We start from the raw sequence: 27,684 nt of genomic DNA, 5'->3' as shown, positions 1-27,684 counted from the left end.
GCAGTGGAATGGCAATGTGATGAAGCTACTAAAAGATCCTGTTACAGTAAAGGCAAATCAAAGGTAAGCCTGAGATAGCTGTTTCGTTTTAATACAATTTATATGTTAATAGCAGGTGTAATTCAGTGTATAAATGCCTACCCTATGCATTTTTACTGTCTCCCTTTCCGAAGAGTTGTAGGAAAGGAGTCTGACACTGATGTATAAGCAAAGGAATAAAAAACAACACAGGGAGTGTGGATTGAGTGGTACAGTCATGTGATTATTTTCTGAAATGATCAATAACTTGTTACCAACAATTTACTGTTTTGACTCTACAACATGTCATACGTAATGGGCTGTATTCTCACTTCATTTTCAGTGCTGTAAATCCCAAATAACTGTGTAATTACTTCATAAAATCCACAATTTATTTCTCTGTGTATTAGAGGCAATTGTAAGAACATTCATCTTTCATATCTGCTGGCACAATAGAGAAAATAATATGAAATTCACTAATTTTTTAGACATGGGACTTGATGTGTTTTTAGTGTTCAGAACCACTTCCTTATCTGGCCAACTATAATTTCTTTCATTCAGCACAGGTAAGTGCAGTGCTAAGGTGGAACATGTATGGATGCTCTGTTCTTTAGTGGCTGTCCTAAGCTGAAGGTAGTTATCAAATTAATTCTAAAAGCACTTAGAAATGCATTTATACTGTGTCTGTAATTATTAAACTGTTTTATGATTAAAGTTAATTGGGTTAAAACATAAAGGGAAAACACGTCAAGAGCGATAACTACAGAAGAGTATGCTTGCTTTCAGGACCCACATTCAGTAGAACATGTCAACATATGTTATTGATGTGCAAAATGTAAAAAAAGCCCCAATCTTCAGAAACGTATTCCAAATGCTTCTACTGTCTATTAGAGGTGTTTCTTCTGCTTAGTCTTCTTATCACTTTTTAACTTCTCCCATTAAGCAGTTCATTTCCAGGTTTTTTTTACTAAGTGTTGGAAAATAATGTTGCAGTGTAGCCTTGGCCCATCCATTTCTGTTCGAGATTAAAGAGGAAGAAGGGCCTCACTTAGAAGCAGGGCCATGTTGTACTTTGAGGGGAGAAAAACACAGAATTACTTGGGGAAAAAAAAAAGCCTAGGGAATGTGCATTGTAAAACTTAGTGCATGGAAGATGATTGTCTTCATGGAGGAACATGTTTCACTGCAGATATGAGTACTGGGAAAACATTAAGAATGATGTTGCCTTCTTTGTCCTTCTCTTTTGCCTTTCTTTCCATCCCAGTGTGGGAAACTGTATTTAAGACTTGCTGTTCGCTAGCTATTAAGTTTCAGGATTTCCTAGGAATACAACATGTATTAATAGCTAGATAAAAGAAATGGGTTAGATTTTACCTAAAGGTTTCTAACTTGGGTAGACAAAGTGGTGACTCAAGTTGTGTGTGAAGGCTTTATGGCAGAAATGGCATCTGGTAAGTGTTCTGATCTACAATCTTACTTGTCAGTTTATGGAGAGAAAAGAAAGAGCTTCTGGGACCTCATATTTAAGCAAATGTTTCGTTTTGTAGCTTGCAATTTCTCCCTAGAAGTTTTATGCTTCTTCCTGTAATATATCCCTTGAGCCTTAAGCCTTAGTTTTGAGATGACAGTACTCCGAAGTAAGAGAACATGCCCAACTGACAATAGAATATGACAGGTTTCATTGATCAAGGTGCATATGCAGTAGAAACTATCATGGTAGGAATGCAACGCATAACTAAAAGTTTATGCCTCTCTTTTACAGTGATTTTCCAAGTTTAAAACTGTGAAAATAGCACTCAACTTGTCTGAAAGTCACAGTGCACTGACTGTGATCTATCAGCATGGATGAAAGTAATGGTAAATTTGAGACTCTAGTAGTGTACTTTTGAATATTATGTTTACAATACTGTTTGTGGAGTATAATCCACAGTGAATTCAACAATGCAGAAGCTTACGTCACTATTAAATAATTTTGCTAAGAGGAATAACACTGGTGAAATGCATTTAAGAATGGACCTTCGTGTAGTACATAGGTGCAGATTTTCATTCATACTCATCATACCCATTTGAAGAATCCTGGCGGTTGGAAGTTATTCTGTCACTGTAAAATAGTATATACACTATTCTAATAATGACCTCTGAGATTATTTCTTAGTACTGTTGCTGGTTGGATAAAGATTAAGTGTTTTGTTTGTATCTATAGCCTTGTTCCTCATTCACAAGCTGGAAAAGAAGTGCAATCCTTATATTTCATTACATCGAAAGTTGATCCTGGGAGGAAATAGTTCTTTTCTTATTGCTACCATAGGGCGCTTTTTTTTTTTTTTCGTTTTGGAGTGCAGCTTTTGTGGCCTGAGAGCTTTATGTAAGAATTCCTGGAGAATGCAGAGATATTGACTGAGGCAACCTACCCAGCTGGAATGACAGCTGGCTTTTTGACCTTTTCATGCCTCTTTTGCCTTCACTCGTGTGATTGAGGTTAAAATCAAAGGATAAACTTAAGGCCAGAGAAAGGGTAGCCTAATGATGTTTATCTTTTCTTGCCTTATGTCCAAGGCTAAAAGAAGGTCACTATACTTTCTGTGTAAGGAGCGCTTATGCATGCAGATGAGGAAAGCACTCCAGTGCTACAGTGAATTGTCCCTTTTCCAAGGAAATCCCTGGGAAGACACAATTCCACTTACTGACATCAGGACTGCTTGTTTGATTCTTGTTGTATTTGAGAGTTGCTGGGAGTTCTAGTTCTGTAATGTTTCTCAGGATGACTTCAGATTTCAGGTCAGACACGTGTGATTGTAGGGAAGGGACAGGAAAGATTGGAGACAAAATACACAAGGCCAGCTCAGACTGTGGCGAAGGAGAGATGAGGATTACAAAGCAGGCTGTGGGTGAGTTACTCATTCAAATTCTGGTTTCTCTGGAAGCTCTGCTACCCACAGTGTAGCATGGGGGCAATGAGTTCAGCCAGACAATCTACAAGTCAGTTTGCTGGTGGAGTGCCCTGAAACCATAAGCTAGCTTTGAACCCTGAAGCAACTGTAGTAGTTTTGAGATAATGGTCAGTTAAACACAACCCTTTTTTTTTTTCCATTCTTGAGAAAGAAGCTGCACAGAATTTTTGCCTCTGGCTGTTAGCAGTAGTTGTTCTGAGGTTTATGCTTTAGGAGCCAACGAGGGAAAAGAGCTGAGGGGAAAAGTATATAAGGACATCTGTCACATTTGACAGTGTAATGCATACTTGACTTTTGAAGGCTGATGTTTGTTCTTGAGACTTCAGACATTTATCCACCAATTTAAGCTTTTGCTTAAAATAACTAGTGACTCTAGGAGCAGGCCAGACAAAATTATGTCCTTGTGGCCAGCATGCTTTAGCATTTAGAAGTCTAAACCACCACACATGGTTAAGAGAATAAATTTGGCCATTCAGACTGGCACTTTTGGTAGGAACTGCTATAAAGGAAAGATATAAGTACACAGAGTAAAAATACAAGAAACCAAAGAGAGATTGGGGAACAAAACCAAAACAAGTTAATGCTCTTATTGCTTGTTTATTTAAGATTCTAATGGCTGTGTTTGTTAGCATCTAAACTTTCAATAAAATTATTAAAAAATTAAACACAGCTGTGTTTAAAACGTTAGTCTGTCCAATAAAAATTACTGTTAATGGGTAACCATATGCAGCTAGATTGTCCTTGAATTGTCAAGTTGATTTTAAACTTAAGTAGCAACCTAGCCTGCTTGGCTGTTGAGTTTTTTCTATAGTTGTATTTTGTTTCAGGTATGATAATATAAAAGTAGAAAGTACTTGCTAAATTAATTTCTTGGTTTCAGAGATATTTTTATAGGAGAATAGGAAACTATATAGCATAGATGTCAAGATGAAATGGAGAATAAGACTACGTAAAAGATGACCACCAAACCTACCACCACCTTCCAAACTAAAAAAAAACCCTTTCGTTTTGAAATCCTTTGCATTTACCAATGCCACTTCTAAAACACACATCTCTCTTGCCCATCTAAGAGGTGAACCATCTGAGCTTGACTCCAGAGCGAGAAAAGTAATTCTGAACAATTCAAATGACTAAATAATGGAGTCCTTTTTCTGTGTGCTTGAGAGGTAATTACTTTATTGATGACTATAGTTTTTAATTTTTTTTTCTTTTTGTATTGTTGTGGACGTCTCATATAAAAAAAATAGCCAATTGTACAAGCTGTTCTTTCAGTTTTGATTTTGTCGTACTATGCACCCAACAAAAAATTTTTATGAGATATTTTGCAGTAAGGATTGTTGTGAAGTGGGCACAGGACTTGGGAACATTAAAGAGAAGAATCTTGTGAATCCCCAGAATGTCAGAGTTAAAAAAATTAACATTATTTTTGAACAGAAAGAGTGGGTGATCAGCATGCAAGTCATTTTACAATGGCACTATTTCAGGGAGCTCCGGAATATGAAGAGGAGAGGTTGGATGGGTTGTAATGTCAGTACCCACTTATTTTTCCTACACTTACATTCCGTGGCTTGCTGCAAAGGGCAGGATGGAAACAACCCAAAGAATAAATTAGTGTTATATTCTATGAACCTCCCTGTGCACCCATCCCACAAAATAATAAGGAGGAATTACCATTTTTTTGGTGTAGTTAAAACAACCTGCAACAGGGAAATGGTCCAGAAGTAAAATAATTACTTTTTAAAAGGCTTTTTGCACTGCCCAACTGTTATATGGTTGCATATTACCTTCTGATTTGTTGAAAGAATATTAAAATGACAGTTTTAATGAGTTGAAGATAAAGATGTATTTTTACCCAATGGGAATCAAATCTTAATTCTGAGACATCCGATGCTTACCTTTAAAGGTCAAAGAGAAGTGTTAAAAGCTATGTTTTCATGAGAAACTAATGCAAATGTAGATTTGTGGGTTATTTTTTCAGAGAGTGTTTTTTTTCTGAGATTTTACGGTTCAGGGTAGGGGCATGATGGTGGGGAAGATGAGGGGTGTGTTTGTGTGTGGTTTTGGGATTTTTTTTTTTAATTTATTATTTTATTTTGTGTCCGAAAAGGTATAGATAATAAATAACGAGTTTTCTCAGAGATCTTTAAAGTATTTTTCCCATCTTGCTTTGCAGTATATTATGTGCCTGTTCAATTTATTTCTTGTTTTCGAGGATGAAACTCTATTTTGAAGATAAACAAGCAATACATTCGGTATAACTGTAGGGCCAGATAATGGGACTTCTGCACCATTACTATTACATGGATTTACTTGTGTGATTCTACTTACTATCTGTTAGAATTGCATTGCAGTATTTTCACAAGTGTTTTTAATGTTTTACATGAAAATATCTTGTGAATGGATGCTAGGGAGTGCTTAAATGGAAGGTTCCAGGAAACATTATTTCATCTATGTTGTTGATTTTGTTCATTTTATTACATAGGTACATTGATTTTACAGAGGAGTTGGATCTTTCCTACACACAGTTCTGGAAGATATTTAGTTTCACAGAAAAGGCTTTCTGTCTGAATAAACAGTAGAAATTACTGTTGGTTTCTATCTTCTGAAATGAGAGAAATGAACATCATAAAGCCTTCACACATCCTAATGTGGTGAAAAACATGCAAAGTTATTCCTCAGAGGTGACCAGTTATGTATCGTGGTAACAAAATTTCTTGAGAAATTCAAATTAACAGAAATGTAGGTGCTTCTAATAAAAAATACGTTACAATTTATGGAACTAGTAGTGACAAATCTGCATCTGAATGTCTCAAGAATTTTATTTGTACTAGTTTCAACATAGTCCTGTTACTGACAACCTGTTCTTTCTCCTGTTTTCCTCCCAAATTTCTACCTTGGCCTGATCTGTCTTCAAAACCAGCATCTGATCTCTTGAGACAGGATTGTATTACTTAAGCCAGCACCTCTCACTTCTGAGTTTAGCTAAACCTTTGAAACATACTCTTAGAAGAAATCTTCAGTACTGAAGAGGTTTATCGTTATCCTATTAAGAAATTCTCACAAAGATTGATGGGTGCATGTGTTGTAGATAGGAAATCTGTGTATATCATGATTCCTAGCACATCAGATATGCCTAAACCTTGTTCCCCTAAATTTTTATGTGTGGACACAGAACCATGGAATCAAACCCTAGTCTCCCCTGTCCTTTGAAGTATCACTGAATACAGCCTTTTTTTCTGCATGGCAGGAGGAATGCCAGAACTACATTCGAGTACTTCTCGTTGGAGGCAACCATCTCTTTACCTGTGGAACCAACGCGTTCACTCCGATCTGCACCAATCGGACGGTATGAGTTAAATGTTTCATCCCACAAGCTGTTCTGAGCCAGCAGAATCAAAGGCAGGGCGTGCTGCGGTTCAGTCCAGGCTATTTGCGATGGGTGAGCTGGTGTGTAAAAGGCGTATTTGGCTAGTGGCAGGCCAAAGAGGAGAGTTAACTGATGATCTCTTCATGCAGTCTTTTCCTCAGCTGTGGGAGAGAGCACAGCTACGAGCAGCTCGGGTCCACCCACATGCCAATTTTCATGATCCTTAGGTATTTGTAAGACTACTTCTCTGCCAAGTTTGGTTTAGTTATATGATGTAGTTGGGTAGCTGCATACTGCATATGTGTAGTTCTGGGGAAGATGAGAGTACCTGTATTAATGATTTCTGACTGGCAAGAATGAGAAATCTTGGTTGAGAAAATCTGTCATTCTGTTTCTGAAAAAAAAATCCTAGTTGTAATTTACGTGTGTCAGAGAAAGAGAGTCCATTAAGGACCAGTAATAGTTGTAATAAAAATCAAAATCTCACTGTTTGAACTAAGCTGGCAATGTATTTCAAGAGGGGGAAGTTCTTTAAGTAACAAAGGATAGCTGTATCACCAAAAAACTCCTTGGCACATTTGTTATTTAAATGGTTATTTAGGTTAATAACAATAATAACAATACGTTATTTAAACCTATTTTTCCTTTATTTTCAAATAACATATTCACATCATACTGTGGTTTATGGCAGGAAGCATTAGGACTACTAAATCAGATGGATAGTTCTGCTGAACTGGAAACCTCCATTTTCTTAATTTCATTTTTCATGTGATATTCCTTCCTAGAACACGCCAACAAAACAAATAATAGTGGGGTTTTTTTTTCATTTTTCATTGTCTGACCATTTCCTGCGGTGAATACCTTAGGTGATTCTGGTGAACAGATCTTTTTTTTCATAATAACAAACTGTTTAGAGATAATGAATTTTTGAGTCGCTTCTAATGTAAAATATTTTAGGCATGATAGGTATTGAGTAACTTGCACGTTTTACATATCAAAGTGGCAAAAACAAGATCAGACAACATTACAATAAAACTTTCTACATGAAACTGTTTCAGATTGATATAAAGGTCAGCTCATTACTGTTGTGCAATAGCAAATCAGATAAGTGGTGGTTATGATAGGATTTTGCTCACATTGATGCATCTTGCCTGAAATGATTATTTTTGGATCATTTTAATCCCTTTTTTCTCACTCTTTTACAGTTAAATAACTTGACAGAGATACATGATCAAATCAGTGGCATGGCTCGTTGTCCTTACAGTCCTCAGCACAACTCCACTGCTCTTCTCACTTCCAGTGGGGAGTTATATGCTGCTACAGCTATGGATTTTCCAGGAAGAGATCCTGCCATTTATCGCAGCCTGGGGGCCCTTCCTCCTCTCCGCACTGCCCAGTACAACTCCAAGTGGCTGAATGGTGAGTGCTGATGGACCATGAGACTCATATTTGTTTTAACCTGTGTTCTGCATATTCACAGCCTTGAAATTCCATTATGAAAATTTGAATGGTTTTAGAGTATTATTTATCTTACTTTAAAGTTATTTTACATAACACTGTTTTTATTTTAGTAGTATAAGTATTATGGCATTTAATTAATATTGGTGCAGTTTGTAGATGTGCATTTAAAGTCATGTTTGCAGCCATAGGGATGAGCTGTACTGTATCTCTCAGGTGCGTTTACATGGTAAAGCTGGATCAGCCAAGAGCAGTGTCTTGCCTTCAGCATTCTTTTGCTGAATCCTTCAAAAACCTAAGAAGAAATAAGGAGTTTAGAATGGACTGAATTCTGCTGGCTTTCCCTGCAGGTCCCAGACTTGGCAAGCAGAAAAAAGTTATGCTTTCAAGCTGCTTAGGTGGCAGACTGTTGGTTTTGATGCTTATTATAGTCAGAGGGTAGGGACGGGTCTGCAAATCATATAATAAAATCATGTAGTAGCAATGACTTCTGTGTCATGGATATTAATCACCTGATTGAGGATTTCCAGTTGGCAGAAGCTGTAAACAGGTAGGCGTTCCTGAGATGTAATGCAGCCAGTTGCCTTTTTATGTTTTACAAAAAAAGAAGCAGATTCTTCTAAAATGAAAATTATTATTTAACATAAAATTTGAAATCACGTAGATTATCATTTGCCAATGGTGGTCCCCGCAGAAACATCCCCCGCATTTTCATAAGGCATGCTATGTGACACAACAGTAACCATCAGTCCCTATTCCCACAGTACATTTCATGTTTTGAGGGGATTATTCTCATGTTTGAAATTAAGTACCAATATAAATCCTTCCAGCTTCAGAACATTAGGTCAGCTGCAAGTGACAAACTTGATTTTGAATGTTTCAGTTCTCATGCCATCTGAATGCTGAATTGTGCGTATTTGCTTGGTGTATTTTCCTTGTACAAAGAAGCCATCAGAGGTAGCTTGGAGAAATTTGTGACCTTCTCTGAAGGTCAGCTGATTTTAGAATATTAATTAACAAAGCAAAACCAGACTGCATGGAACTGAACAGAATTACAGCAGTGCAGTAGAAATGTGAGAGGAAAAATGAACTCATTGTATGGATAACCCTGTTCAGACACCTTTCGTCTGCACAGCCGTGGTATTGGGACTAATTGCTGTGCTACACCTGGGTGCTTCTATCAAAGGGAAAAAGAATCTTCTGACTGAATTTTCAGTTTAAGAGGATATGTTTTATGCCAAAGGGCACACTAAAATTCCTCCCACCCACCCCTGGACTCCTAATTAATCAGATTCACCGTATTTACAATTTGTCTATTTGAAGCTTCAGCTGCAAGACATTCTGCGTTAGAGCTCATTCTTCTGCCTCAAAACTGTTTACACTTAAGTTGCCAGGGAAGTGTGGCTTTTATTATTGGGGAGGAAGAACAAGATGACTTTTGTAATTGGAGCCAGTTCAAGCAAATCCAATAAAAGGCTGGAAGCAGCCCTTTGTGAAAGAGAAGGGGAACGTCTTCTGGAGCAGCTAAGAGTTGGAGATTCATCTGCCTTTATGTCAGTTTGCCTGCTCATATGTGACTCAGTGCCAAGAAACTGCATTAGTTTTTCAGTGCTTGGATGGAAGTGAAGATTTTGCTGCTTTCAGGAAGGAAGTAACACAGATAATCCTGCAAAAAAGTAAGGCATCAACTGGAATTGAAGCATCCTAGTCAGTCTCTGTTCGGCAGCAGTAGCTGACAGCTACTGTAATTCAGCCTTGGTTTAGGTGTGCATGTACATATGTCTGTGAATGTTCCCAATTTAAAGTAAGTTTTCCTTTCACATCCGTGTTTCCCTCAGAGGTGCGATGTTTTTTCTCACAGATTTTCTACTCTGCAAGTTGGACCAATTCAAACCATCTCTGGGAGTGATGGCACTCCTCTAGAACACAGATGATTATCTTGTTCCATGTGTTATTGCTACACAATAAAGACACTGTTGATTTTAATGGCTAGCACATTTCTCAGTGCATTCAGGGGTTTTCAGTGCCATCGGTCAGGCCAAAGGGACGTGCGCATATGCTTAGGCAGTCTGCTGTCAGTGTTCAGTGTAACTTGCAGTGCATGATGTTGACATGGGAAGCTCTGAATCTTCGTCAAAGAAGAAACCTTGCTCCAAATCTTAATTGTTAGAAAGTCAGTAATCACAGGAACCATGACACAGTGTTGGAGGAGGAAATAGAACTGATGTGTCATGTGGCTGGGGTGAGATCCCATATACCATGCTGTGATTTCAGCTTCTGGAATCGGAGATATCACAGATAAAATTAAGTTGATGGCCTGTCTGAGCTCCCCCATTCATTCTGGTTCAGCCAGAGTCATATTTATTATCAATTCTTGTCTTCTACTCAGGGCTTGGTAGGCCTGGAAGCAATCCACATCAGCTGAATAGGTAAGTTAGTAGTTATTTTCAGAATATGGTAGTGATCAGCTGGTTATCCTTAGTAGAGTATGGAGAAGTCAGTGTACTTTCATTTCTGTATTATAATTTTATTGATGCCCTCAACACTCAACTATCTGGGGTGATCAAGGGTTGGGATAGCTTGGTTAAAAATATAAATTATTCAAGTTATGTGTAAAAGTAAGCTACAAGAAGATACTGTGAGAGTATAACTGAAATGAAAAAGACAGTTCCATCACCCGACAATATGTGAAGCACAAAGATCTTGAGCAAACACTGATCCAAAGAGGTAGATGGACAAGACAGCAACACTGCCAGCACAGAAATCCTGTTGTTGACTGGAGCTAGTTACTGTGGATCCATCTTAGAGGGTCTCTGAATATGCTGTTTGTTCACTCACTAGACAATCTGCTGATAGTATCTGAGCTTTGGGTCCCCAGAATTTTGTCTGTTTTGACAATTTTTAATGGTAGAAAGAACAGTTGGCCAAATGTTACAGATACCAATATCTGCCCACTTCCTAAAAGTTTTTCCTATTTTGGAAAATTTTAGAATGTAAACAGTCATGCCTTCTTCAGTGATGGAAGAAGCATCTGGAGGCAGTTATCAAACAATCTCTTTTAACATTAAGAGCAGTAATCTATTCAGCTCTTGAGTATCTCTGAATACAATCACCAGTTATGGGGTTTTTTACCTCAGAACTTCCCTCCTCTTCTACAAAAAGAAATTAATACTCTGCTTATGGACACTGTTTCCGTCTTGCTGGTGCCCCTATAGACAACACTGAACGCAGCTGGCCCAAACGAAGTGAGCAGGTTTTTGACCACATTCATCACCATGCAGACATTCTGCATGTCTCCGTGAGGAGATGCCATTGAAGGACCAGACTATCTTGGTGCTATGACCTGAGCATTTCCTATAGTTCAAGAGCTCTACAAGTTGGGAGCTGTACAGGAAGAATTCATCAGCTGACAGTGAAGAGGCGTACCACGTGTTATCCTCACCTTACTTGCTCAACCTGTCAGTACTCTGTAACTGTCACTATCCTGAATCAAGTCACCCAGACAAGTTAACAACTGCTGCAAACCAGCATGCTCCGCATCCAACAGCCCAGGTGGCTGCGATATAGTTATCATAGAATAACTTTTTTTTAATCCTGAAAACGTGAAACAGAGAATCCACCTCTCCCTCTCATGATGTCACATTTTGGCCTTCTCTTTTCCCATGCAGAGAAAAAAGTAATGCTTGAAGTTACTCACGTGAATATATGTATATGTGCACAAACAAATGAAGACAGTGGAAAAACCCCTTACCAGTAACTTACTGTTTAAGGCATGTTTTTCTGGTACTTACACTCCTTTCTCTTTCTCTCCGAGTCTATGTTCAAGTACTTCTGTGCTTGAGGGAAACGATTTTAGGTGATATAGTGGACATTGAGGTTTATGGCTAAAGGAGACAGCTCTTCCATTGATTTCTTCTCCCGACCAAAGTAATCAGCAAGACCTTGAGCTTCAGCCAACTGCTCGGGTCAGTAAAGGGCAGCATGTAGCTATAATGTTTTAAAATTGTCTTTGTGGTATTTCATAAACAGAATAGTCTGTCTTAGTGGTCTGCTTTGGGCATTAATAAATTAAATCTTTCATTAAGAGAGAAAGTACACCTTGATTTACAGCTGGCATGCTGTTTATTTGAGTTTCTAAGCTCTCAATGTAACACAGAGTTTAAATCATATCCAGAGTTGACTGTTAAAGTGTGCTTCTAATTAGACTTTGCTTTGGAGTTGATCTGCAAAGTGCAGCAGGGGCAGAATTCATCATCGTTTGCTCTAGAGGAAAGAGGTAAATAGTTGTATTTGTAGTCCGCAAGCTGCAGTGGATCCAGATTGCCGAGAAAAAGCCTCCACTGCTTAGACTTAGAAACTACTTCTCTAGTCCAACACTTACAGTCAGTAAAAGTATTTCTCCTTTCAGTTCACGTCCTCCAATCAGTAAAGGTTTGATCTGATGCCTCTGTATGAAAATTTCCCTTAGTCTATAAAGTCTATTTGCTTCACTTAGCCAATAAAATGGCAAAACAGATTAAAGAAAAAATTGAGAACCCAATCAATCCCTTTCTGTTTCATCACCTGAAGAAGCACTGGACATTTGGTTTCATAGTTGACCAGATGCCTTAACTTACCATTTCTCAGGTCATTGTGGTTGTTTTCTTCATCCTAGACATTCAATGATAGATGCTGATGATAGATGCCCTGCTGATAGACATAATATTACCACTTTTTGCTCTTGCTGCCTAAAGCATTTAGTTATTAGATACTCTTAAAATAGTTCTTTGGAGATCACTTTCTTAAAAATGTTTAACAAAAAGCTTATTAATCTAGAGCAGTTACTTTTAGTCTTCACAAGTAGCAGTAAAATTCCTACAAAGGTGATTTGGTTTGTGTGGTTTCATGCAGCTTTGAATATATTCCTGTTATTGTTTGTTAGTGGACTTTTATTATAACTCTTGCTGCTAGTAGGATATGTGGAGAGAAATTATGACCTAAGAATAAAAATTAATCCTTTTGCTTTTAAGGATTAATGGAAATGGCTGTAATAATTCAGAGTTATCCTTTCAATTTTCTGGGTTTTTTTAATGAAAAGCCTTGTGATTACCTAGTGCAAACTTTTCTTATTATGTAATATTTTATATAACACAAAATCAGTGTGTTCTTGAGATATGAAATTTGGTCTTTGGCTTTCAGATAGGAGACCTGACTGAAAACACGCAAAGCATATGCTGCCAGTTGATGCTTATTTTCCAAGAAGATAAATAATTACTTTCCTTTGGTTGTGCCACCCATTGAGTTGGTTCTGTTGGTTTGTGTATATCATCATTTTCACCAGTATCCTAAAATGAGGGGGAAATGCCTGCTGGTTTTGAAACCCATCCTTAAGCTTCTTCACTGGAACTGCTACCAGAGGAAAAGTTGAAGCAGTTGTGCTGTCTTTATGCTTTCAAAGTTGTAAGTCTTTTCCTAGATGGCAGTGACAGAGTAGTAGGGCACAAAGTTGAGCAGGATGGAAGTGCCTCCCCTGACCTCCTTTCTCCAATGCCAGACTAATTTATTACAAAACACCTTCATCACATTTCCTCGCCCATCTCAAACAGTAGACAGGCAGCACTTCCCATGAAGGTGGGATTTTTTTATTTCGTATCTACGCTAGGTAAAACAGCAAGCTCCACCTTCCATTTATGAAAAGACTAGGAGGCCGCTGAGGACAGAGCCTGGTTTTTTATATCCCATCTAGCCTACTCATGTCAGGTGCCGATCGGAGAGGCTGAAAAGAGAAAGGAAGAAAGGCACTCCTGCAGGCATGTCATCTTTGCCCAGCTGGGGAGAGGCTGGAGAGGACAGGAGCATCAGCCTCATTAATGCTGCAGAAAACTGTAACACACTTGGGCAGAGAGAATGAAAGAGCTTAGAACTGAAATACATCTCAACCAGGGGACGGTGGACAAAGGGACAAATTTTAGGGAACGTGAACACATGAAAAGCAGCATTCACCAAAGAAAGAAGGAGGACAGAAATATTGGAGGCAGAGATAGAATTTCAGTAGCAGACATACCAAGCCTTAAGGTGAAAGGGAAAGGGCATGATTATGAAAATTAACTCTGGTTTCCTTTCTGCTATGGGAGGGATGGGGAAAAAAGGGCCAGGTCTGCTGGGAAAGCCTTTTGATTGTGTCCTTCCCTGCAAAACCAGGTCAGAGGGAAAAAAAAAAAAAGGGCAGTCCAAATGTTTGGAGGTAAATGGATAGGTCATCGTAATTGGCTTTTCTTTTCATACCATACCTGCTGGTTGGCAAAATCTGCTGAAAGCAAGCTAGGTTTATTTTTGTTCCTGTGTATACAAACTGCATCTTTTGATAGATCCGTATAGCCCAAACCTGTAGAGGTTCTCAGTGAATTAAGGTAGTCTTCTATATTTTTGATTCTCTAACTCCAATATACTGCTGTGCAAGGTGTCTCTCCAGTGAATATGGGTGATGCAAACTCCAGGTGGGACTCTCAAGAACTCGAGTAGCTATTAGACAAGAGTAGAGAATGGTTTCTGTCACTAAGTTTGTCACTGGTAAATTTGCATCAACAAGTTGATATAATAAATTGCAAAATATTATGCCATTATACCTTGAAAATGAAGGAGATTTATTTGAAATAAAAAACCAAGGAATTTTGTAATACTACATTTGGAAACTATTTTTCAGAAAAGAAATAATTCCATTTCAGAATTTATTAGAGTACATCCGTAAAATGTAATGTCTAATGTGTGCATCCACTTTTATGATTACACTGAACTGTATTATAAAATCTATCAGCAATATAAAAGAAGATTAGAAAAAATGTTTGGCATGCACAGTTTTAGTGTATTTTTCAGTCCTTCCTCTTCCATACCCATAAAATCTTCAATTTAGCAAAAGGAAAAGAATATAAAAGAAATCACGGAGAACTGAGGCATTGCAGAAGAAACAGTAGTCAAAATGTACTGGTAGCCAGCTATGCTATGACATACTAGCATTTTAAACATGTGTCCTAGATAATTATAAAAGACAGAGGAAAAAGCTATTAATAAGCAACGATTTTCAACAGTTTTATACCAGTACTTAACATTTTAAAGTTCAGCTCCTGAGGATGGATATAACTACAATGGCTAGAAGTTATATATTACTTTTAAGGTGTCTAATGCTATAGGAAAAATTTAGTCTATGATTGAGATTTTTCCTTAAACATTCATGAGCAGTGATGCCTTGGTCAGCCTAATGCAAGAACTGCACTGCTTTCCAGCAGATGCAGAGGGCTACACTAAATTAATATACTTAATGAATATATGGGGATGGCAAAATGCAAATAGGAAATGGACTTCACAAATTATATCACTAGGGTGAGAGAAAATAAAATAGGCTAGCATATTTGGAGCTTAAATTCTTTCCATTATTTTAAGCTTCCCATTTTGGAGAGCTTTTCTCACTGGAGGTTGAACATTATTAAAAAAACATCAAATGCATCTTCCTATAATTTGATGCCATTAAGTGTTTGGCTGAATGCAAATATTTGGAAGAAATGGGTCTTTAGAGGCCAGCAGTATGAGGGTGTGTTTCATTTATCTAGTGAGGTCAATGAACAAGCTCCAGACAGATGTCGTTCAGCTTTAGACCAGTATGTAGACTTATAAGATTTTGAATGTATTATAAATGCATATATCCATGTGCCTTATTGTGTGTATATATATATATATATATAAAAATTTGATCTGTGTCTAGATCTGAAAAATATAATTTTAGCTTCCTTTTCATGTTTCTGGAGCAAATTTCACTTTTGACTGGGTCTCTTGAGTGCATCACACGAGATATGAGTGGTCACTTCTCACAGGGACAGTCAGTGGAAATCACACTCTTACTTGCTCAGAGTAGGCTTTGGATCTTATAATCCTTAAGGTTAATTGCTTCCACCTCCAGAAAGAAAGGCAGATCATTTCCTGTCATTTGGTTTCATCTGGAAACAGTATTATTCACTAACTAGGAAAATTAAGCCATATTAGTCTTCTTAAGAGGATGTGGAGTTCTAAAGAGTAAAGAGCACAATCCCACATTCCTGTTCGAAAGCGAGAGGTAAGAGGAGGCCAGGACTGCTTCAGATGCTCTTACAGAGCTCTCTTAGGCTCCTGTTTCCCATTGCTCTTCCCAGACAAAGTTTCTGTACAGTTCCTCTCACCCTTTTACCCACTCAGTCTACATACACCACGAAATAAAAAAGGTCCAGGAAATAAGCTTAACGCGTGACATCCTTGGTCATTGTATTGCCTGATTGTTGACTAACTTCCCAGTCTTGCTTTGGACCACTACAGCTACTGCTTTCCCACTGAAAACCTGTGTGTGACTCGGAGAAGTTTGCTTTATACCCCCTTAGCAAGAGGCAGTACAGAGCAGGCTGCACCACTTGGCTCCTTCTTCCCTCCGAAGTGCCCCATCCCCTTGCTCAGAGGCAGCACTAACTAACCACCTAGTGCTTTCAGTGCATGGGCTTGTGTATGTGGGCAGCACTCCTCCATGTTGTACGCTGAGACCTTTGTCGTGTCACGTTGACAAACTCATTTTCTTGCTTTCCTGATTCTATTGATTTGGGGAAGTCTAGTCAGCCTGACACATCCATAAATTGAATATATAAAAAAGGTCATATATAATACTCGTGACATTATTAAAGGTTGACATTCTGATGTTAATCCATACGAGCTGTATCCTGTCACATACCAGAATGCTTGTGCTTGTGGTGGTGATCTAATCGTTCACAAATGAGGTGCATTTACCCTTCCAGAACTATTTGCAGATTCAGCCAGCAAGAGAGTCAGTTCATTTGCTGCATTAAAAACTTGTGTGGGAAGGCCTCCATGTCAACAAATAGCAGTTCACGGCTCAATATTTGGAAACACATGAAGCAATTTTTCCTAGACAGGAATCTCCTTTTTGCTTTGAAGCTTTGAAGTGATTCAGTTCAGTTTTCCTAAAGAAAAAATGAAATAAAGTCTGACATGATAATCCATCCATGTCCACAGAATTCCTCAAGGTAGCTCTGAGATTATTGCTTTTTGTGCAAATGAAAACAATATTCACAAGTTTCAACAGCAGGTCACATTTTCATCAGTTCATAATCAGTAAAGTGTATGCATAGGTGTTTGCAGATGTATATACTGTTTCTCAGTTTTGAATCCATGACATGAGAGTACTAGTTTTTATTTATACATTTATTATGATTATCAGTGCAACTTTAAAATATTGCCTCTTGAAAGACTGACATGGATTTTTCAAGAACCCTAAAAGCATTCTGAATGCATTTCATATGTATTTTATTCTTTATTCTTAGTTTGTGAAGATTGTATTTGTAATTCATTATTCTCCACACTTGGAGTACTTCCAGTGGTGGTTTTGGCTCTGCAGTGTGATCCTGTTGTGCTGGTGTAGGTACCTTTTTAGGTCAGTGGGCCTCCAGTGAGAAAAAGCATCATCAGGCCTTATTGCAAAGGACTCCGTGTTTAATGGTTGTACAGGATGTTTTTGTGGCTGTATCAAATTGATGTTGAGTATTTGCACACCAGTATCTTTTTACATCAGTTGAGATATTTTTGAGATAAGTTCAAAGAACAAGTAGGGTTATAGGCTACAAAAAGTCAAATGCATAGTTGGAAAATTTTACTTTCATGCTGTTTCAGTGGATTGGTTTTCTTAATATCTGCCTTTAGTGGATATTGCTTTAAGACTTCACCTTTGTACAGTGGGCAAGTAGCCCAAGGTACACTCCAGACTAGTGAAAGCTTTTATTTTCTTCACAGATGGTAGTTTCTTCTATAAGAACAATCTGAAAGGATACTGTGTGTGTGGCATGGATATAAATTAAAGCTGGGTAATAAGGGACAGTGGGTTCTTCTGTTTTTAATTAGCCTGGTATTCCTATAAACTTGTTTTCTAGTATGCTTTAGTTAAATAAATATGTTTGTTCCATACAGTTGAAAACATTGATGTATACTGAGCATGAATGCAACATAATTGGGCTTTATATTAAGAAAACAACCCCTTTGCATTCAAGTATCTTTGGATATATGTTTAACATCTGATGTCTGCCAAAACTGTCTAACCTCTCTAGATTGCGATAGCATAAAATGTTGTGATTCTTAGCCACACTTCTTTGTGATCTTAGCTTTAATACTTGTAATTAAATCTTATATTTCACTCTACCCTGTTACCTATTTAGCAAATGTGCACATTTTTTTTAGACAAAAGTAGGTTAACAAATTTAAAAAGTAAGGGTGGGGTTTTTTTTTCAGCTTTCTCCAAGTTCAGTGTTTAATGTGTAAATGTTTAACAGTATTACAGGTCATTTTAAGAGTGAGAGCTCATGAGCAACTAAGAATTATTTCTGCAAATCTGTAAAATCTAGTAACGATGTTTAAAGGATTTTGAAACCTTTGGAGCAAAACCCCTATTGTAATGGACATTTTACACACATCTGAAATGAAGATATGAGGTTCTGATAGGGAATTACTAATAATTTATCTCTTTGTATATTGTCAATTCAATTTTACATTTATTGCTATCACAAGTCCTGTCAAACTACTTTATTTTTCTTTTTCTTTTTTTTTTTTTTTTTTTTTTTTTTTTTTTTTGACACTGGTACTGTGTCATATGTGAGAGCTCAGGGTACCAGTAAGTTCTCCTCGAGTGTTTGGTTGCCATCTTCCAGTGAAACACCTGTGCAGATCTGAGTGTGAGGAAAATGTGGTGTGTTACAGACTAATCTCAAGGAAGTGCTTAAAACGATAGTGAAAGTTACAGGGAGGAGTGAGAGCTATCATATCTGCTCAGCTTCAAATATCCTAGGCAGCTGATGATCATTGCTGCCAAAATACCAGCCCTGGAGACTCTCAGCACAGCAGATAGAAAGGGAAGCAGCGTGAGAGGCCGTGTAAACTGGGACCTGAGCTGCCTTTGAGAAGAACTATCTGACGAGTTTGGACTGCTGCATACAAATGCCAGCTTGCCTGCTTTTCTAGTTCCCCCCAAAAGTTTTGAGAGGTTTGAGATGTTCCTGCAAAAGGCTTAGATTCAATTGCAGCAGCTTTTTTCAATACAATAGTGCTGTCAGTAAATGTTTACCTATTAAATTTCTCCAGAGTGTTTCCTCACAATGGATGTTTTTAAACCAGTTTCGTTTGTTTCTTTGTTTCCCCACTTTAGAATAAAATTTGTGAATGAAAAGAAAGTTCTTGCTTGTTTCTCAGGGGTACTAGTGATCAATAACGGTTCCAAACACCAGGGCGGCTCTTCTCCACAAATCTGTGATTCAAATTCGTCTTTCCTTTAAGAACTCATCAGGCTGTCAATCTCTCTTATGGTCATGGACTCTCCTCAGTTTTAGTAATCCTTGTGGGAAGTGGGTCACATGTTTATTGTCTTTGGCATCCACTGTTTCCTCTTTTTTTTCCTTCTTTTAAGAAATATTGCCATCTGTTGTGTATTTTTTAAAAGATATATTCTGTAATTTCTCCTGCATCACTGTCTGTTCCTTTGATCAGTTTTTAGTCATAAAAAACCCAAATGACAAACAATCAAACAAACAATCAAAACCAAACAAAAAACCCTGTAATACTATCAAAAACTTTGAATGAGACAGGGCTGAAAGGCAGTTATCTTGCCATCAAATGCTCTTTTGTAGAGTCCTCTTTCTTTTTGTAACAGCCTCTGAGCACACATTTAGTCACACTCGGTTACCAGCCCTTATTCTGCTAATCTGTAGTAATGGCACCGTGGCAAAGCACAAACAGAGTTAACACAAAGGATAAAGCAATGACCTTGTAAGAGTACACTGTGCCCATATGCGGAGAAGAAAAACTCCGTGATGCTTTTGATGGTAGAATACAGCGAGCTGGACCGGGGCTGCCCGGCACAGTCATGAGCGCTGGACACCCAGAGCAGAGCCTGTCTGGCTAGTCATGTTCATGCAGCTCATAATCCCTGCTGGACGTGAGCTGGCCTCCTCAGATGTCATGGGCCCAATGCCCTGCAAGGATAGTAAAAGGTGTGTTTTTCTAAACCTAATGCTTGAAGATAAATCCGACTTCCATGTTAATATGAGTGCATCTATCACAAGAAAGTGATAAACAATCTTTTCTTCTGTTATTTTCAGAGCCAAATTTTGTATCATCTTATGACATCGGGAACTTTACCTACTTCTTCTTCCGGGAGAATGCGGTGGAACATGACTGTGGGAAAACAGTCTTCTCTCGTGCTGCTCGGGTGTGCAAGAATGACATTGGTGGCAAGTTTGTGCTGGAGGATACCTGGACTACCTTCATGAAGGCTCGGCTCAACTGCTCTCGCCCTGGAGAAATTCCGTTTTACTATAATGAACTACAGAGCACTTTCTTCCTGCCAGAACTGGACTTGATCTATGGGATTTTTACCACTAATGTGTAAGTAAATTCCATTATATATTTTATTTTAGTGCTGTTTGTGTCAGTAAAAAATAAAAGCTTCTGAATGGCTCTCTTCTGCATATCCCAAGTAAACATCATAAATTAAAACTGTGTTTTGCCCAATCTCCTTTGAACAAGTGTCTGTTCCAAATGCTTCCCACATGAATTGTTGAAGGAATATGAAAGAAGGAAGAATTCTTAATATTTCCTTACAGAAGGGAATCACTTGTGTTTATGACTATGCAGTCATCTTTTTCAGACATTTTTATAAAACTATTATTTCCTTTTTTGCACACTGTTGTAATACATAAATGCATTATGTATTTATGAAGTAAACATTTTATATTTGTAGTGTGACATGATCATGAATTTGACATGATGTAATTTGACCATGTCAGGAAGGGCTCCCTTTACCCAAAAGATCACAAGAGGTGTTCTTACATATTTTCTGTTAGTCCGGACATATACTCATGTGAGTTTGAGGGTCAAGCCAAGAATTTATTCTAAAACTGAACCTATTATATCAACAAGGTGTAATTAAAAAATTTACAGTTTGGTCTTAAAAATTCAAATTTGTCAAATATTGTTAAATATTGGATGGACATAAAAACCCCATAGACTCTGAGCTTGATACCAAGAGTTGCTTAATTCTTAGGAAAAAAGAGACATTGATCTCAGAAATGTCCTTTCTTTCTCTAAACGTGATAACTGGAGCTCATATGTTGCTGGGTGGGAGCAGCCCATTCGTTATGGCTGTGCAGCCCAGCAGTCAGTCCACTGGAACAGAGCTTCAGATTTTGGGTTCTGGTTCTCTTTTCTGCTTGTAGTGTCTTGCTCTAGTAAGCCTGTTTTGACGAGAATTTTCAAGGTATTTGGCACCTGAAAGGTAGTTCAGTGCCCCATAGTACTGCTTAAACATCTGGATACCTGTCAGCATCCATTAACCGGGTGGAAACAGTCACAAATTAATGCCAATAAATTATGATCTCTAAGTACTTTAGGCAGTGAGCATGAATTTGAGCTTAAGCTAGTTTCTCATGCTTTTGGTACAGCCCTTTATTGACACATCTAGTCATCTTCCAGACTCAGGCTTGCTCCTGGGCTGACAGCTCTGGCTGTGAGCATGACTAGTGAGGGGTTGCTTGCACCGGGCTGTGAGATTCCTGACTTGTGACAATGGATGGTGAGCTTAACCCTGTTCATGCAATGGAGTAATTCAGTGAATCTGAATGCTGATTTTTTTAAAGAGAATAGTAGAGACTTTGGGGCTACTGGAGATAAGAAAATTTGATGCTGTTTTCAACAGTAATTTCAATTTCATTGATCTGCTTTACTAGCTAGTTTGAGTCTTAGAAGACAGATGTTTGTCAGGTGGCACACTCACACACTGTTCAACATGATCCTTCATGAGAAGTCAAAATAGCTGTGACATGCTTCTGCCACAGAAAGCCCAATTGCAGGAATTCTCCATAAATTCCACAGGGCTTTGACTATGGAAGGGGAATGATATTCTATTCTCAGAGGAGCTGTCCTGACAATCTGGGCAATAATGGAGCTTCCTGTGCTAACAATTCCACAGCTTCTGAGGTTGTGTAAGGATACCAGGGCTGCCATCAGCATACCTGGGCTCTTCTGAAAATGCCACATGAAAGTAGGCAGTATTTGAAACCTTGCTGCTGCTTCCCTCTTCCTCAGTAGCTCAGCATTCTGCCTTGTCCAGCAGAGATGGACCATTGAAAGAGGAATTAATTACAATGCTTTGGGGGTGGGGTTTTTTGAAACCTCCATTGAAATAATATTTTTTCCTTCCAACAAATATTGCAACTAAATTTTTGGATGTTGCTGAAGTGGTCTAGACTTAGGATTACTTCCCCATGTGGAATACCTGTTCATAGATACCTGCACAACCCATATGATGCCACCTTTCAGCCCTGCAACCTGACTGTGGAGAAGCACCAGGGTTTCCCATGATGGCGAGCAACATATTCCTTTCTGTTGGTGTAAAAGAATCAGATATCACTAAACCACATTCAGCATTTTCGGTCTCAATATCTACAGAATTGCTTTTTCTAATATACTGTGAATCTTTTTGTGGGGAAAAACCTGAAGCATTTCAGTCAACAAAGATTGAGTAATCACAAAACCTGCACACTTTGTGTTGTTGACTGTTAAATCCACAATAGCCACTGCTTCATAATGAAGCTGATTTTGTTTCTTTCAGGCCATCTGAAAATCTATAAGCATGAATCTAATGTCCTTTAATGACTTCAAGGAATTCAAGAAGATGTTGCCTTGGTTAATAATATTAGTGAGCTGCATTTAGTAATAGTTTATATGGGCAAGAAATTATCAAATCCAGTGATAATTGATTCTGCAGAAATTGTTTACATGAAACTTCAAGTTTTGGGGTTTCTTTGAAATAAGAGTGTCAAGAATAAGAAAGCAAATTGCTTTTCTGTCCTGCTAATAAATCCATACATCCTAACTCTTTTTTTCAGTTGTTCGTAGAGTTGATCTTCTAGGGTTATTTTTTGTTTCCATCATTCTGGAGTTTCTATAGTAGACTTTCTTAAGCTTTGTGTAAATTACAGGCTGTTTAAAAAAAAAAAAGGAAAGAAAAAAGAATGCTGTGTGGATCCATTTTCAGCAGTTTAACCTACAATGGAAATTCGTGCAACTGCCACCTTCATTATCTATTCCCTTTATCTCAAATTGTGGAAAAGAACAAGGCAGTTTTCTGTATTACGAGCTCTCATAGTGACTGGGTTATACTGTTTACACTGTGCAGAATTACTTTATTGTCATGTATATTACATATTCAAGACAAGAAGAGGAAATTCTGTGTATCGCCTGGGTGCTGTTTATTCCTGTTTATTCTTCTAACGGGCTACCCTGTAAAATATGCCATCCAAGTTGTTTTCTCTTGACATGTTTCTGGAACTTACATTCTTATTGTTGTAAAACATCTCTCGGATGACAGGATTTTTGTGGAGATGTTTTACCCAGGGCTTCTATAGGGTCTAGAAACACAGCATATGTCGAAAATCCTTACTTTTATCGTGATGCCATTTGTTGTATAGAAGAAACATTAATGAACCCTGAGAATAATCTTATCCTGGATTTTTTAACTAGAAGAAAGGTGTCCCTGATGCACCTGATTATGTGCAGAAGTATGGCCTTGTGGTATTATAGCAGCAGGAGAAGGTAAGAAGTTCTGAGTTTCTCCCACACCAGCTACTTGGCAAGGCTGACAAAAAAAATTAAAAAAAAAGTCTGTGCACAAATCCGCACATCATATGTCATAATCTTGAGATATCATCTCCTAGCTGATCATATCTGCTTTGTTATTTGAAGGATTGGAGAGTTACTGCCTTTTTAATTTATTTTTCAGCAAATGGACTTCTTAATGTTGTTACTTAGGTTAATGTTTATATTTCTTTTGCAGGAACAGCATAGCAGCCTCAGCAGTTTGTGTTTTCAACCTGAGTGCCATAACTCAGGCTTTTAATGGACCCTTCAAATACCAGGAAAACTCTCGCTCTGCTTGGCTTCCATATCCCAATCCTAACCCGAATTTTCAGGTACAGATGTGTGGGAGAGGGAAAATAGTTTACATGAGGTGTTTTCAAAGTGCTGAATGGTTCATAGTTGATAAATCCAGGTTTGTCATAGCCCAAGACCTTAAAAACTTAAGAGGTCCTCTTATTTCAACATATTTTTATCAGTCCAAAAAATAATTTGGGTTGAAAAGCAGATGTGCTTTGAAGGGTAGGAGAACAAAGCCTTAAATTCAATCTTCTGTCAGAAAGAAACACTATAGTTACCTGCGGTGGTAATATTAATTCCTGACTGAAGTATGATCAAACTGCAATTCTCTCTTGCGTTGTATTTGTAGTATTAGAACATGAAAAAGGAACATAGTTTGACAGGAAAAAGAAAGGGGACTGGGAAGGGGCATAAAGGAGGAGTGGTCAGGATTTTGTATATTTTCCTGTGTGAGGCAGACAACCCTCCCTAAAGAGTCCTATTAAAAGAATTTGTGACATGGTGTGTCCCTTGTTTGAACTTGTCAGCCTTTGAGGGTGTAACGATCTGCAGTTGGCTGACAGCATAAAACTAATTAGTCCAAGGTGGGTCACTCAGAGGAAGTTTCTCCAAAAAGAAAAGGGTATTTCAGGTAAGCATATATGCATTGTTTTCTTCTTCTGCATAATCACCACTCTACTAGACTGTTTTAGTGAGTGTGATTCTGGCAAGGGAAATGGAAGGCAGAATATCATTAACTTAGTGATTAATAACAACGGCTTTTCACCAAGATACTTAAGTGTATTCATCTTTAGCTATCTTTCACCCCCCCTTAATCTCAATGCAGCTTCACGAGTTCAGTGCTGTTCCTGTAACAGCCTTTCCTATGCAAGTATGGAACAGAATCACCCGCTGGTGATTGTAGGTAGTTCTACTTCCTGATTCATGCAAACAAAGGAAAATAAGGCACTGAATTTTCTGTGACTTACAGGCCAGAGCCACGTTATCTGTTCTAAATAGTATGTTTGGCATTAGCCCCAGGTGACAAGACACCACTTAGGTAAACCGTATTGCAGAAGTAGGCTATATTTGTATGTAGCTTTTTACATATTGCAGAAATACTTGTATTGTCAAAATGGTGATAGAAAGAGGGTCTAAATATTTGAAGGAGAAAGCCTGAAGAAAGGCCTTTATATAAAAATCTTATCTTCTTTCTGACTAGATGAGCAAGTCCAATGAAAGTTATTAAACCTTGTATTAATGTGTTGATAATTATTGTGAGAGCACCCCATGTCTGAAGAATGGTACCTACAGACAAAGATGACAGCTTGATAGCTGTGTATAGATGGTTTAAGTCTCTGTTGTACTGTTGGTCCTCATCTCTAAATCCCAGTCAAAACTGAGGTGTGGAAGAAGTTTGTGGCTTGGATAGCGTGGCTGATTTTAATGCAGCTGATACTTCATCAAATTTACAAGAACAGTGGCAATGGTTATATCTCATTGAACAACAGCTTTGCAGACCAGCGCTCATATTAAAAGCTGTAACATGGCCTTTTACTGCACAGTATTAAAGCAAATTGACATTAACTGATCTCTAGGTATCATTGGTGATGTCAAACTTCCGTTCTTTTGCAGGTGCTATCTTTTATTCCGTTGATCTTTCTGTTAGATTTCTGGCTCCATAACTGCAGCACTGGTGTATGCCAGAAGCTAGTCTAACGCTTAGAGCTAGGTGTAACCATTTTTTGTGACCTGATGGTGCTTTAGAGTACATACTGCACATAGATGGGATATATTCATTGGCTGAGTCACTGATTTTCCCAGAAAGAAGGACCTTTGTAGAGTGCTTATGATAAAATATCGGAAGTTCTGTTTGTGTAGCCTCAGAAGTAGATTTACCCTCAGAGTAATTGTCCTACTCAGCAATAGCAGACAGAAGTATGTCATTTCAAGGAAGACTACTGCTGTGTAGTGATAGTTACGTCGGACATTATATTTCCAAGACTGGATTATATTAATGAAATATTTTCCAAATTAGAATACTACTGGAGTCCCAGTTTTGAAGAACACTGTTATTCTCCAGAGATTGTTGCTTTTATCTTTGCACAGGACAATCTCCATTGTAAGACTGAGGACCATGTGGATTTCAGCGTAATATGAGCATTCCAGCTGGAATCTTTCCTGTTTGATAGATTCAGATAAATGCTTATTTGGCATGGTGTATTTTTTTCACTGTCCTGACATGCAGGGTGCTCACAGAGCAAGTAGTTATTTCCTACCAGTTGGTTAACTGTCTTGCATCATTATATGATCTCTCATTATGAAATTATTTATTTGAGTTTTTCTTAACATTTGTGGATTTGGAGCGATCACTTACTTTCCGATTGAAAATATGGCAATAATGAAAAAATAACTAGTAGAGTTTTGCACACTGTTTTATTTTGTTCATGCTATAATCTGTAGCACAGTTTATGACACAGTAGAACAGAATAAAAAAGTATGACTTAGGTATGTCTTTTGCATAACTGACATTTGATAAATGTTGTGAAGTACTGCTTTGCTTCTCTGCAATTACACGTGAGTAAACATGTGGATGTTTACATATTCACTTGTGCTAAGCAGCTTTCTCTTTTGTGTCCTTGGTTAGTTGAAGACTTAAACACAAAGATGCTAAATTAACTGCCAATTATTTTGCTTTGGTTATTTGTGCTTGAAATTTGTTCCTGCAATTAGTGAATGCTTTCCTCCTGTAAGAAAAAAAGTACAGTTTTAGGTATAAAATACAGTCAGTTCCGAAGCAAAAATGTCTTTGCTCAGGGTAACGCTTCACAGTTAGAGCTCCACGCTGTCCATTCGTGGCTGGGAAACGCCATGTCTGAAGAAGTTGATAGAACTGTGCATGGTGGTGTGATCTGGGATCTCTGTCAGACCCTGGCTGTGGTGGGGCACAGGATTTCCTTTGAAAATTTGTTCTGTTTGTCACACTGTGTCTGTGTAAATCACAAAGAAAACCAGTCAGAAAATTCTGTGTGTTGTTGAATGGTAGGTTTTTTCCTTCCTGCCCTTTGAACATAGAATATAGCAAAATATTGCTATAGCCCACTCATGGTGGTCAGTCTGGGGCCCTTCCATATTGTTTAGAGTTAGGGACCCCCTGTATTACTGCCTTGGGAAAATGGAGCTCCTTCAAATCACTGTGTGGGCAGTCAGGTCAACACCAAAATGAGTCCTGAAAGTGAAATTCCACAGTATCACTACAAGATATACTCTTTGGTTTTATTTTCTTGTGCTAAATCAGAGACTAAATTTGTTGTTTTTATTGACACATACCATAATGTTACTTTTATGTGTTCACAGTGTGGCACCATGGACCAGGGGTTGTATGTAAATCTGACTGAGAGAAATCTTCAAGATGCTCAAAAATTCTTCTTAATGCATGAGGTCGTTCAACCAGTTATTCCAATTCCTTATTTCATGGAAGACAACAGCCGATTTTCCCATGTGGTTGTGGATGTTGTGCAGGGGAAGGACATGCTTTTCCATATCATCTATCTTGCCACAGGTATGAACTCTTCATTACAGTGGTAACTGCAAAAGTTTATGAGGTGCATGAATTTTAATGTTCTGTATATCAGTTATGGAATATGTACAGTGCATCTTGAACAACAGCTTTTCCTCTTTGGCAGCATGAACTCTACCTTCTACCTTTTCTGAGTAGATGAATTCAGCAGTTTGCAATGTCTTGGTTTATTGTGAACTCAGATTTTGGTGTCTGTTTCCTCTTCTCCTTTAAAAGTATGAAGGCTACATGCTCCTGAAGGAGCGAACAGTTGGAAATTCTACAATCAGGACTTCACAAGTTTCTCTGTCTTTTAGTCTTTTTATGTAGTTCAGAGACAATCTCAACAAAGATAAGATGGTTTAAGG

The 27,684-nt window shown here is 38.0% G+C and overlaps 1 protein-coding gene across 1 annotated transcript; it reads left to right on the top strand.

The window, feature by feature from the left end:
- LOC104513244 (semaphorin-5A-like) lies at positions 1-27,319 on the top strand (the record flags this gene model as incomplete). Its single annotated transcript, XM_010156534.1, has 6 exons — positions 1-63; positions 6,217-6,315; positions 7,542-7,755; positions 19,944-20,229; positions 23,678-23,813; positions 27,115-27,319. Coding segments are annotated over 6 exons (1,003 nt in total), but the record flags the coding sequence as incomplete, so codon positions are not given.
- Between the last annotated feature and the right edge of the window lie 365 nt (positions 27,320-27,684).

Source organism: Eurypyga helias, unplaced genomic scaffold, assembly GCF_000690775.1.
Source record: "Eurypyga helias isolate BGI_N326 unplaced genomic scaffold, ASM69077v1 scaffold7768, whole genome shotgun sequence".
Lineage (NCBI taxonomy): Eukaryota > Metazoa > Chordata > Aves > Eurypygiformes > Eurypygidae > Eurypyga > Eurypyga helias.
This window is presented reverse-complemented; position numbering and strand designations above follow the sequence as displayed.